Below are 12506 nucleotides of genomic sequence, written 5' to 3'. Positions count from 1 at the left end.
TACCAAGCATGATGTCCTTCTCCAGGGACCAATCCCTCCTGATAAAATGTCCAAAGTACATGAGATGAAATTTCACCATCCTTGCTTCTAAGCAGCATTCTGGTTGTGCTTCTTCCAAGACAGATCTCTTTATTCTTTTGACAGTCCATGGTATATTCGATATTCTTCACCAACACCACAATTCAAACATGTCAATTCTTCTTCAGTCTTCCTTATTCATTGCCCAGCTTTTGTACGCACATGAGGTGACTGAAAACACCATGGCTTAGGTTAGGCACACCTTAGTCCTCAAGGTGGTATCTTTGCTCTTCAACACTTTAAAGAGGTCTTTTGCAGCAGATTTGCCCAATACAATGCGTCTTTTGATTTCTCGACTGCTGCTTCCATGGGTTTTGGTTGCGGATCCAAGTAAAACGAAATCCTTGACAACTTCAATCTTTTGTCCATTTATCATGATATTGCTTATTACTCCAGTTGTGAGTTTTGGTTCCTTTGTGTTGAGGTGTAACCCATACTGACGGCTGTGGTCTCTGATCTTCATCAGTGTTTCAAGTCCTCTTCACTTTCAGCAAGCAACGTTGTGTCATCTACATAACGCAGGTTGTTAATGAGTCTTCCTCCAATCTTGATACTCCATTCTTCTTCACAGAGTCCAACTTCTTGGATTATCTGCTCAGCATACAGATTGAATAGGTATGGCAAAAGGATACAACCCCGACCCACACCTTTCCTGGCCCTAATTCACACACTATCCCCTTGTTCTGTTCGAACAGCTGCCTCTTGATCCATGCACAGATTCCTCACGAGCACAATTAAGAGTTCTGGAATTCCCATTCTCCACAATGTTATCCGTAATTTGTTACGAACCACACAGTCAAATGCCTTAGCATAGGCAATAAAACGAGGGAAACATCTTTCTGGTATTCTCTGCTTTGAGCCAGTATCCACCTGACATCAGTAATGATATCCCTCATTCCACATTCTCTTCTAAATCTGACTTGAATTTCTGGCAAGTTCCCTGTTGATATACCACTACAGCCGCTTTTGAATGATCTTCTGCAAAATTTTGCTTGCATGTGACATTAACAATATTGTTTGATAATTTCCACATTTGGCTGGATCACCTTTCTAGGGAACAGGCAAAAATATGGATCTCTTCCAGTCTGTTGGCCAGGTAGCATGCTTCCAAATTTCTTGGCATAGGCGGGCAAGCACTTCCAGCACCATATCTGTTTGTTGAAACATCTCAATTGGTATTCCATCAATTCCTGGAGCCTTGTTTTTCGCCAATGCCTTCAGTACCATCGGCTCCTGATCATATGTTACCTCCTGAAATGGCTGAACATCGATCAACTCTTTTTGGTATAGTGACTCTCTGTATTCCTTCCATCTTCTTTTGATGCTCCCTGCGTCATTTAATATTTTGCCTATAGAATTCTTCAATACTGCAACCTGAGGCTTGAATTTTTTCTTCAGTTCTTTCAGCTTGAGAAGTGCCGAGAGTGTTCTTCCCTTTTGGTTTTCTATCTCCAGGTCTTTGCACATGTCGTCTTAACACTTCGTCTTCTTGAGATGCCCTTTGAAATCTTCTGTTCAGATCTTTTACTTCATCATGTTTTCCCTTTGCTTTAGCTGCTCAACATTCAAGAGCAAGTGTCACATGAACCAGAGACTATATCATCCTGAGACCAGAAGAACTAGATGGTGCCTGGCTGCAACTGATGACTGCCCTGACAGGGAACACAACAGAGAACCCCTAAGGGTACAGGAGAGCAGTGGGACGCAGACCCAAAATTCTTACAAAAAGACCAGACTTAATGGTCTGACTGAGACTGGAAGAACCCCAGTGGTCATGGCCCCCAGGCCTTCTTTTGGCCCAGGACAGGAGCCATTCCCGAAGCCAACTCTTCAGACATGGATTAGACCGGACAATGGATCGGAGAGGGATGCTGGTGAGGAGTGAGCTTCTTGGATCAGGTGGACACTTGAGACTATGTTGGCATCTCCTACCTGGAGGGGAGATGAGAGGGCAGAGGGGGCTAGAAGCTGGCGAAATGGACACGAAAAGAGATAGTGGAGGGAGAGAGTGGGCTGTCTCATTAGGGGGAGAGTAACTGGGAGTATGTAGCAAGGTGTATTTAAGTTTTTATGTGAGAGACCGACTTGATTTGTAAACTTTCAGTTAAAGCACAATAAAAATTATAAAAAAAAAAAAAAAGAACAAGTGTCAGAGTCTCTTCTGATATCCATTTAGGTCTTTTCTTTCTCTCCTGTCTTTTTAATGACCTCTTGCTTTCTTCATGTATGATGTCGTTCCACAACTCATCTCGTCTTCTGTCATTAGTGTTCAACGAGTCAAATCTATTCTTGAGACAGTCTCTAAATTCAGATGGGATGTGCTCAAGGTGGTATTTTGGCCCTCACTGATGTGTTCTAATTTTCTTCAGTTTCAACTTCAGCTTGCATATGAGTAATCGATGGTCTGATCTGCAACTGGCCCCTGGCCTTGTTCTGACTGATGATATTGAGCTCTTCCATCGTCTCTTTCAACAGATACAGTAGATTTGATGCCTGCGTATTCCATCTGGCGATGTCCATGTGTATGGTCACTACTTATGTTGGTGAAAAAAGGTATTTGCGATGAAGAATTATGCAATCTCCGACATCGTTTCTATCACCAAGGCCATATTTTCCAACTATCGATCCTTCTTCGTTTCCAACTTTCACGTTCCAATCTCCAGTAGTTATTAGTACATCCTGATTGCTGCATATTCAATCAATTTCAGACTGCAAAAGTTAGTAAAAATCTTCAATTTCTTCATCTTTGGCCTTAGTGGCTGGTGTACAAATTTTAATAACAGTCATATTAACTGGACTTTATAGGCATATGGATATTATTCTATCACTGACAGCACTGTACTTCAGGATGGATCTTGAAATATTCTTTTAGACAATGAATGCAACACCATTCCTCTTCAAGCTGTTGTTCCCAGGACAGTAGACCACATGATTGTTTGATTCAAAATGACCAATACCAGTCCATTTCAGCTCACTAATGCTTAGGATATTGATCTTCATGTGTCTCACTTCATTTCTGACGATTTCTAATTTTCCTAGATTCATACTTCATATACTCCACGGTCCAATTATTAATGGATGTCTGCAGCTTTTTCTTCTCATTTTGAGTCATGCCACATCAGCAAATGAAGGTCCTGAAAGTTTGACTCCATCCATGTCCTTAGGGTCTACTCTACGTTAAAGAGGCAGCTTTTCCCAGTTGTATTTTGAGTGCCTTCCAACCTGGGGGGCTCATCTTCCAACACTGCATCAGACAATGTTCCGGTGCTATTCATAAGGTTTTCACTGGCTAACGCTTTTGAGAAGTAAACCGCCAGGTCCTTTCTCCTAGTCTGCCTTAGTTTGGAAGCTCAGCTGAAACCTATCCGCCATGGGTGACCCTGCTAGTATTTGAATACCGGTGGCATAGCTTCTAGCATCACAGCCCCCACAGTTCAACAAACTGACAGACACGTGGTGGTAAGTGCTAGTGAGACAAAAATGATCAAGATATTGTCCCTGCTCACAAGCAGCTTACTCCAGCTGGGCAGATAAATCTACCACCCTTATAATCCATCCTTACAAAAACACCAAAGCCAGCTACAACTGAAAGTAAAAGGTTTAGACTCAGGATTCCAGACATGTCATTTTGTTTCTCTTTACCAAATCTCTATTACAAAAAAACTAAAGTGAAAAGAGCTAAACAGCTTCCTACCCCGTTATCATAAATTATGCAAGTCAAACAGCCTGCTAACTCTGAGCCAATAAAGTACAGACTTAATAGGTAAAAGGGCTCACTAGCAAAGCCACTTATCAAGGAACAGAGTCTCCGTGGTGGAACGCTGAATAGCTGCCTTGCCTGAGGAAGTAGATTTTGCCAAAGTAGGTGAAGATCACTGTAACTGCTAGAAACTTTCCAGAACCAATGTCAGAAGAGACTTAAGGGCAAGCATATCCCTTCCTGTTTTCCATTTCAGATCCAGAGGCTGAATACCAAAATCTAATTCACAGAGCTCTTCAGGGACTCCTATCACATCCCCTGCTGGGAAGGCCAACAAAAGCTACCTGCATGAATCACTGAACTCTAAACAATAAAAAAAAAAAATTTTTTTTTTTTTGGTGACTTAATAATCTACCTTCAATTTTTTTTTTTTTTTTAAGTGTTGGCACATCCTGTTTCTCTTAACAATAACAACATTGTTGTTAGCTGCCCTCAAGTCAGCTCCTGACTCATGGCGACCCACACACAACAGATTGAAACACTGCCACACATAACAGATTGAAACACTGCCCCGTCCTGCACCATCCCCATGACCAGTTGCAGATGGGACCCTTGTGATCCCTAGTGTTTTCACTGCCTGATTTTGGGAAGTAGATCACCACACCTTTCTTTCTAGTCTGTCTTACTCTGGAAGCTCCACTGAAATCTGTTCAGCCTCACAGCAACACACAAGCTTCCACTGACAGGCGGGTGGTGGCTGTATATAAGGCACAATGACCAGGAATTGAACCCGAGTCTCCAAAAAAGAAGACAAAAATTCTACCTCTAAACCACCATACCTCCTTAACAATAATAGAATAGGACTAAGGTTAAAGGATGTCTCAGGATAAATAATATGATTATTATCAAAGGCCACAGCAGAGATCAGAGATCAGTTCTGAATCTCTCAGTGATCAAATGTTCTTAACAGTTGAAACTCTGAGAGCAGACATGCGCTCGACCATAAAATCTAAAAAGCAAGGTATATTATTTTGATGGAATCGGTGATATATTATTTCAATCTAATTTCACAATTGTGAGTAAGGGACCATTCTAAGCATTGTGATATAAATAAAAGCATGACATTGTCCTTGCCCTCAAGATATTTATAATTCAGGCATTTTTCCTCAATGACTACGATATTTTCTATCTTTTCACTGAAACAAAGGGAGAGTAGCTGACAATTAATATCCACCCAATGCTTGTTTTTGTTGTTAGGTGCCGTCAAGTTGGTTCCAACTCATAGTGACCCTACAGACAACAGAATGAAACACTACCCAGTTCTGCAACATCCTCATAATTGTTGTCATGCTTGAACCCATTGCTGCAGCCACTGTGTCAACCCATCTCGTTGAGGGTCTTCCTCTCTTTCACTGATAATCTACTTTACCAAGCATGATGTCCTTCTCCAGGGACTGGACCCTCCTGACAATAAGTCCAAGTACGTGAGATGAAGTCTCGCCATCCTTGCTTCTCAGGAACATGCTGGCTGTACTTCTTCCAAGACAGATTTCTTCCTTCTTCTGGAAACCCATGGTATATTCAATATTCTTCACCAACACCATAACTAACCAATGCGAGGCCTCTTAATTATATCAAATAAGCTTCTACCAATCCCCAAAGTTCCAATCCTTTAAAACTCTGCCTTGTCAAGGTCACAAAAGCTCCATAGACACATCCAAACTCCCTGAGGGACTGAATTATTCCGCTGAGAGCTGTGGGGACCATGGTCTCGGGGAACTAAATGCTCAACTGGCATAACATAAGTTTGTGAAGAAAATGTTCTATGTTCTACTTTGGTGAGTAGCATCTGGGGTCTTAAAACCTTCAGAGTGGTCATCTAAGATACTCCACTGGTCTCACCCTGTCTGAAACCAGGGAGAATGAAGAAAACCAAAGATACAAGGGAAAAATTAGTCCAAAGGACTAATGGACCACAAGTACCACAGCCTCCACCAGACTGAGTCCAGCACAGCTACAGGGTGCCCAGCTACTACCACTGACTGCTCTGACAGGGATCACGATAGAGGATCCAGACAGACCTGGAGAAAAATGTAGAACAAAATTTCTAACTCACAAAAAAAAAAAAGACACCTGACTTACTGGACTGACAAACTGGAGAAACCCAGACAATATGGCCCCCAGGCACCCTTTTAGGTCAATAATGAAGTCACTACTGAGGTTTGTCCTTCAGCCAAAGATTAAACAGGTCCATAAAAGAAAACGGGACTAAATGGGGACAACAGCCCAGGGGCAAGGACAAGAAGGCAGGAGGGGACAGGAAAGCTGGTAATAGGGAACCCAAGGTCGAGAAGGGGACCTTGAAGTGTTGACATGTTGTGGGTTGGCAACCAATGTCACAGAACAATATGTGTATTAATTAACAAGAAGCTAATTTGTTTTGTAAACCTTCATCTAAAGTACAATAAATAAAAAATTCTGCCTTGTGAATAGGAGTCCATCATCCACACAATGAACAAATACTCATTTAGTTGACAGAGCTAGGTACTGTGCTAGGCCTGAGAGGTGTAACAGATTCAGTTTCTGTCCTCGTGGAACTCCAAGTTATCTGAATAGACCCAATCTCTTGAAAAGATTATCAGTCCCAGATATGGTACCGTAAATGCCTAAGCAAAGAAAAACTGGAAATAAAACTATTTACCTTTTATTTCTCCAGCCCGTGCTTTTTTGTAGAGTCCTTTGACATCTCTCTGTTCACAAACATGCAGAGGAGCATCAACAAATACTTCAAAGAAAGGTAAACTTGCACCCTCATGAATTTGCCTTGCATTGTTACGATCCTTTAATAAAAAAAAAAAAGGACACAGCAACATAATTAAGAAATGATCATATGAGTTGAAAGTACTATTTAATATCAAGAGCAAATAAAGACACTTTTCAGCTGAGTTAGTCTACAATATTTTAGCCAAAATTTAAATTTTAAAATACGAACTGAAAAAAATAAATAAATCCAAGAAATTATTGGTTAACAAGGCCATTCTTCATAGTAGTTGAAAAAAGCATGCTGTTCAGAAAATCCAGGAACCTGGCGATTTACAGGAGGGGCAGCAATAGATGCCTCATAAAATTTTTCACCTAAATTTTATGTGGAACCCTGAGCTATAGTCCACCTTGAACCCAGGAGTCATCAGGTCTTTCTCTAATACCATGTTTAACTTCAACCCAAGCTGCCATGAAAGCAACTCACAAAAAGGTCCATTTACAATCCTGAGGTCAGTTTATTCCCCTCCCTTTATCCCTCAGTCTAAACTCCCTCCACCCTGTCCTATGGAACACTGTTGCCTTTGTAAGTCAACCTCTTCTTTGCTTAGGACTTGAAGCCTGGTTGAACTGCTCACTGTGGGGGAATGGTGTATTTTTAGTTTCAAGACAGACAGAATTTAAGACTCAAGTTTAAGTTGTCAGCATATATGTTGTAGTTTAAACTATGAAAGTAGCTGAGAAATGTTCTCAAGGACCACATAAGGTTAGCAGTGGGCTCTGGACAGAGTGTAGGCAATACCAGAGTTTAACGGACCAGCATTATAGGTATCCATAGTGTTAGTCATGTGAAATGCAGCAGAAAGTTCTGGTAATTTAAAGACTAAAAAAGTTCCTATGGTTAAAGGAACGTTTTTGTATAATTTATTTGTTTGCTATTAATGGATACGAACGACTTGTTTGTTGCTGGGGGAAAACTCAGTTCAGAAGGAAGAGGCTGAAGATTTCAGAGTAGATCTAATGACTGAGCAAGGTCCTGTAAGAGATGGGCCAGGAGGATCTAAAACATGTGAAGAGCAGGAGTGGCGGGAGAGAGAAAGACTTATGGGGACATAGATGTATTTACATGGCTACAGCCTTAAGAGAACTCAAATATGCCTCATCTTTTCTATTCCCATTGCCACTGCTTGGATTCATGCCCTTTTCCTTGCAAGGGCTGGTACTACTGCAAAATCCTCCTAACTGTTCTCCCACCTCCAGACTGTTCTCACTCCAGGATTCAGAGGTGACCTCACTAAAATGCAAACTCCACCACTTCATTCCCTTATTACAATCCAAAAGCTACTAGTTGTGAAATAAAGTCCCAGGCAGTTCAGAGCTCATCACCTGGTGGGCACTGAAGGCTTAACTCAACAGGCCTGGGTTGCTGAGGCCCTGTACATTCCAGGCCCTTGGCCAACTCCTAGGAGACGATAGCATCAGAGCCCTTGGAGTATTCTGCCTAATTCAGAGTGCTTTTGTATGCCTAAGGCCTTGGGCCATGCTGTACTAGTTTAACCAGGTAAGTTGTCATAGTAACATGGTTTGTGGTGAAGAGTTTTTGCTCTAAGGGGAAGTGGTATCTGAATGGCTGAGGTCACTCACACAGAGTGCTACATGCCAACAGGACTAATCCCCCCAAAAAGCTCTAGACACCAAAGCACTCCTGGTTAGCAACACTTTGCACATGTTGTCACACATCATTGACAGGAGCATGAAGCACATCCCCATGCAGCTCTACTGGGAGGGGACACCTGGAATCTTGGCCTGGCTTCTCCTGGACTTTGCCCCACAGGCCTTTTCCCTTTGCTGATTTTAATCCGTACGTTTTTGCTATAATAAACTATAACTGTGAGTGCAATAGCTTTTCTGAGTTCTGTGAGTACTTCCAGGAAATCACTGAGCCTGAGAGTGGTCTTGGGAACCCCTGATACATCTAGTCTCTTCTAATCACTCTGGCTTCATCTCCCCCCACAGTCATCCTGTGAAGCCGTCATACTAACCTGCCAACAACTCCCCAAAAGACCGCACTCCCTCAGGCAGCCATGCCTTCGCAAATACTGTACTACCTCCTCTGTCTGATATAGCTTTCTCCCTCCAATGAGTGTGCTCCCCACTCATCCACACGACTCAATTCAAGCAGTACCTCCTCTGTGAATCTTCCACAGCACCAGTCATATGCCTTCACAAACTCACTGACACCAAGGTATCGGAACTGTTCACGTCTCTAAGTTCACCTCAGACTATCAACTCCTTCAAGATACAAACTGTCAGGTTTATTGTTAGGAACCAAGATGCCCAGCTCAGAGGCTGGCATAGAGATATCAATAAATGTTTCTTGAATAAATAAGTATGATCATGACTAGACAGAAAAATACACACACTTTATATTATATGGTTTGATCTTAATTGTACTATTGATTTTGACATTTAAATCTCATTTTTTAAATCTCATTCTTAGTGCTTTCAAACATGAGATCAACAAAGGCTTTTGCTCCACACTAAGAGTACAAGGGAGCCAAAGAGCAGATCAGTACTTTTAGATACCCAGGTGTTAGCTGACAGCTCTCCAAATCAGGTGTTGCTGTCTGTCCTCTTTTCCAAGAGTTGTCAAGATTCTCAGAAGGTACAAGAACATCAGTGTTACTATATTACTGTAAAAACTGTTTATATCCCAGGATTCAGGAACTCTAAACAACTCTCTTTCTACATATAGGCTTCATTATAAATATACTTTAAGCTAATGTATTGACACTAATCACAAGGTTTTAGGGAATGAAAAGTAGCTACACGTCACAAAACCTTTTAAGGATTTCTTCCATGGTCACTTCAATTAAGTGAACCTGTGTGACTGACACTCAATATGATGCTTATTTATGAGCCTTAAAGTTAAAAAAAATTTTTTTTATATCTCTAAGTAATCACCCAAATTTCTTTATGATACAGTATTATAATGGTGCTATTAAAATTTGTTATATTAACTGAACACTTATTACACAGCAGGTACCACGCTGAGGGCTTTAAATGCACAACTTTATGAATCCTCAGAGCAACTCTGGGAGCTAGGCATTATTATCTGAGTTTAAGAAGGTTAAGTAAACTGGCCAAGGTTAAAACAACAGTAACTGGCAGAGTTGAGTTTTGAGACCATTTGCGTCTTGACTGCAAGTCCCTGCCCTTCCCCACTACACTAACTTGTTGTTTGATATCAGGGCTTTCTAAGGGCTGTGCTATCATTCAACAATCACTGAGCTTCTACTATGTTCCAGGAGCTGGGCTTGGTATCAAGGCTACAAAGAAAAATAAGATCCTGTCCTCCCATCAAGGAGCCAGTGGGCTTTAGAGGCAGCATAGCACAGTGACAAAAGCATAGGTTCTGAAGACTCCTTGTCTAGGAGCAAGTCTTTGCTCTAGCACACACAGTGTGTGACCTTGGGCAATTTACGCCTGATTCCTCGACGTTCCTCACTGCAGGATGAGAATGAAATAAGCTAATTCACATAAGAGCACTTAAAACAGTTAGCAGTACCTAGTAAGTGCCCAATAAATAGTGGCTGCCATTATCATCAATGTTATTACCGCTATTAGCAGCATGAACAAATGAACAGATATTTATAATAAAACAATGTGTTAAAGAACAGTAGTGAGGGTACCAAAGACAAGTAGGCCAACGAAGACTAAGGGAAGAAGAGAAGTTACCCAAGAGAAGGAAATACCTAACCTGACTCTCAAAGGAAGACTAGGAGTCAACTGAAGTTGAGGAGAGAGGAAAGAAAAGAAGACGTCTCAGACAGTGGGGAAACAAAAATCCCGGGGTAAGAAGCAACAATTCAGTGTTGTTGTGGTCTCTAAAGTAAGAGAAGAGAGTGATGAGAGATGAGACTTAAAAACTGTGAGCTAAGAAGGCACAGTAGGACACATGTTAAAAAATTTAGATTTTCCCTGGTGTCTGACATATGGTGAGTATTCGCTAAAGGTTTATTGAATTGAAAAGTCAAGTTTGAAATAATTTGGCCATTGGCTTCAGTTCAACAACTTTGGGTTTTTTACAGCAGGTTTTATCAAAGAGGACTTACCCAGGAAGTCATTTCCACCACAGAAGTATTTTAGGCTAATTATTTTAATTTGGATTTAGTCTCAGCACATGTCAGTGTTCAATGGTTTGTTTGCTTTATCCAATACCATATTCTCAGTAAGTGTAATTAGAACAGCAGTGGCACAAAAAGGACATACCTGAGTATAAGGTGATATAAAACTTGTGATGCACACTAGGCCAGCATCTGCAAACAGCTTAGCAACTTCTGCGATACGACGGACATTCTCTTCTCTGTCCTCAGGACTAAAGCCAAGATTCTTATTGAGACCCTGACGAATGTTGTCACCATCCAAAGTATAGCATGGAATACCATGGCAAACCAAGTACTCCTCCAAAGCCATGCTCACCGTGGTCTTCCCTGCTCCAGATAAGCCTAAATTCAACAGCACAAACAGATTCCATATGCAGTGTGAGAAGAGTAATTAGTAATAATAAAGAACTTTAATTACGGACTTAATTACTTTCATTACTCATAGCAGTCTCTCGGTTATATTCCTACCCACGATTTTTCTACTTAAGAACTACCTCCTACCTAGGAAAACATCTAGTTTCAACACAGTAACCATGTATGTTTTTAATAATACATATGTATGCACAAAGGCATTCTTGAAATCACCGATGATTTCAAAAAGGCTTACCTAATTTTAATACCAAAGATATTACTTTGTCCTTTTATTAACATCTATTCTAAAGCTGCATGCCAAATTTTAAAACAAGGTTATACACCCAAATTATTTGTGAAATTATCTACACCTCAATATTTCTGATAAGGGAAGAAAAAGGAAAAAAAAGAAGTGAAATAGTACAGTCACCTCCATATCCCAGGATCACCACTTCTACTAAGTCCACCATGATAAAGGTGTCAGGGAGTCCAGTTTATGATACAACTAACCTTGAAAGAATACCCTCATTTCAACCCACCCACCTCAACCAATGATAAGAGAAGAAAAGAGCAGAGGTACGCGCTAACGCTCACCACTTTGGTGAGTGTGTAATAACAGTGTTCATAACCAAGGTAATTATAAAACAAGAGATGAAATATTGAAGTCCAGTATGCTGATAAAAAATAGCTGGAAAAAATTGAGAAAGGAAGATATGTTGAAAAGCTTAATGTTTGTTTATATGCTATATACATTAAAATATATATTAGAAGTATGGCAGATTATATTCTCCAAAGACAGCCACAACAGATTCTTCCATCCTACAAGCTCTTCCACAACGTGCCTTGCCACTGTCACATCAAGGGATAGAGTCTAATTCCCCTCCCTTGAATCGGGACTGGACTTAGGACTTGCCTGAAACAACAAGAACATAGTGGAAGTGATGAATGTGTGACTTCCAAGGCTGGGTCAGGAAGGCTATGCAGCTTCTCTCTGGACACTCAACGTAGGAAAAGTCAGTCCCTAAACCCCTGAAACCACCATGCCAGAGAGACTCCAAGTAGGTATTCTAGTCAACGGCCCAGCTAAACTTTCAGCTGACAAGTAGCAACAACTGAGGAAGACATCTTAGATACGCAGCAGAGTTTTCAGACAACTGCTGCCCAAGTCAATACTGCAACCAAGCGAGGCCAAGTGAAAACTGCCCACCTGAGCCTTCCTGGATCCCTTACCCACAAAACAGTGGGCTAAATAAAATGGCTGTCGTTTTTTACCACTAGGTTTTGGGTAATTTGTTGCCCAGCAAAAATAGCTGAAACAAAGTGACTAGGGAGAGGGAGTTTCTGATTTTTTTTGTCGTTGTTTTTAACTACCAATTGAGTACCAAATATCAGAAGAAAAAAAAACCTGAGACCTGAATATCTAGCTTTTTACCTAACAAAGACAACCTAAA

At 41.0% G+C, this 12506-nt stretch overlaps 1 protein-coding gene across 7 annotated transcripts in view; it reads right to left on the bottom strand.

The window, feature by feature from the left end:
* PAPSS1 (3'-phosphoadenosine 5'-phosphosulfate synthase 1) overlaps window positions 1-12506 on the bottom strand; it is a 321125-nt gene that overhangs the window by 258547 nt on the left and 50072 nt on the right. For all 7 annotated transcript variants that reach the window (XM_064285464.1, XM_064285462.1, XM_023548558.2 and 4 more), the window contains 2 exons: window positions 10811-11046; window positions 6480-6618 (listed from right to left, as the gene is read on the bottom strand). In XM_064285464.1, coding sequence (XP_064141534.1) covers window positions 6480-6618; window positions 10811-11046 — 375 coding nt within the window. The remainder of the gene's footprint in view (window positions 1-6479; window positions 6619-10810; window positions 11047-12506) is intronic.

This window comes from Loxodonta africana, chromosome 5 (assembly GCF_030014295.1).
Source record: "Loxodonta africana isolate mLoxAfr1 chromosome 5, mLoxAfr1.hap2, whole genome shotgun sequence".
Classification (NCBI taxonomy): Eukaryota; Metazoa; Chordata; class Mammalia; order Proboscidea; family Elephantidae; genus Loxodonta; species Loxodonta africana.
Note: the sequence above shows the minus strand (reverse complement) of the source record. Positions and strands in the feature narration are given on the sequence as shown.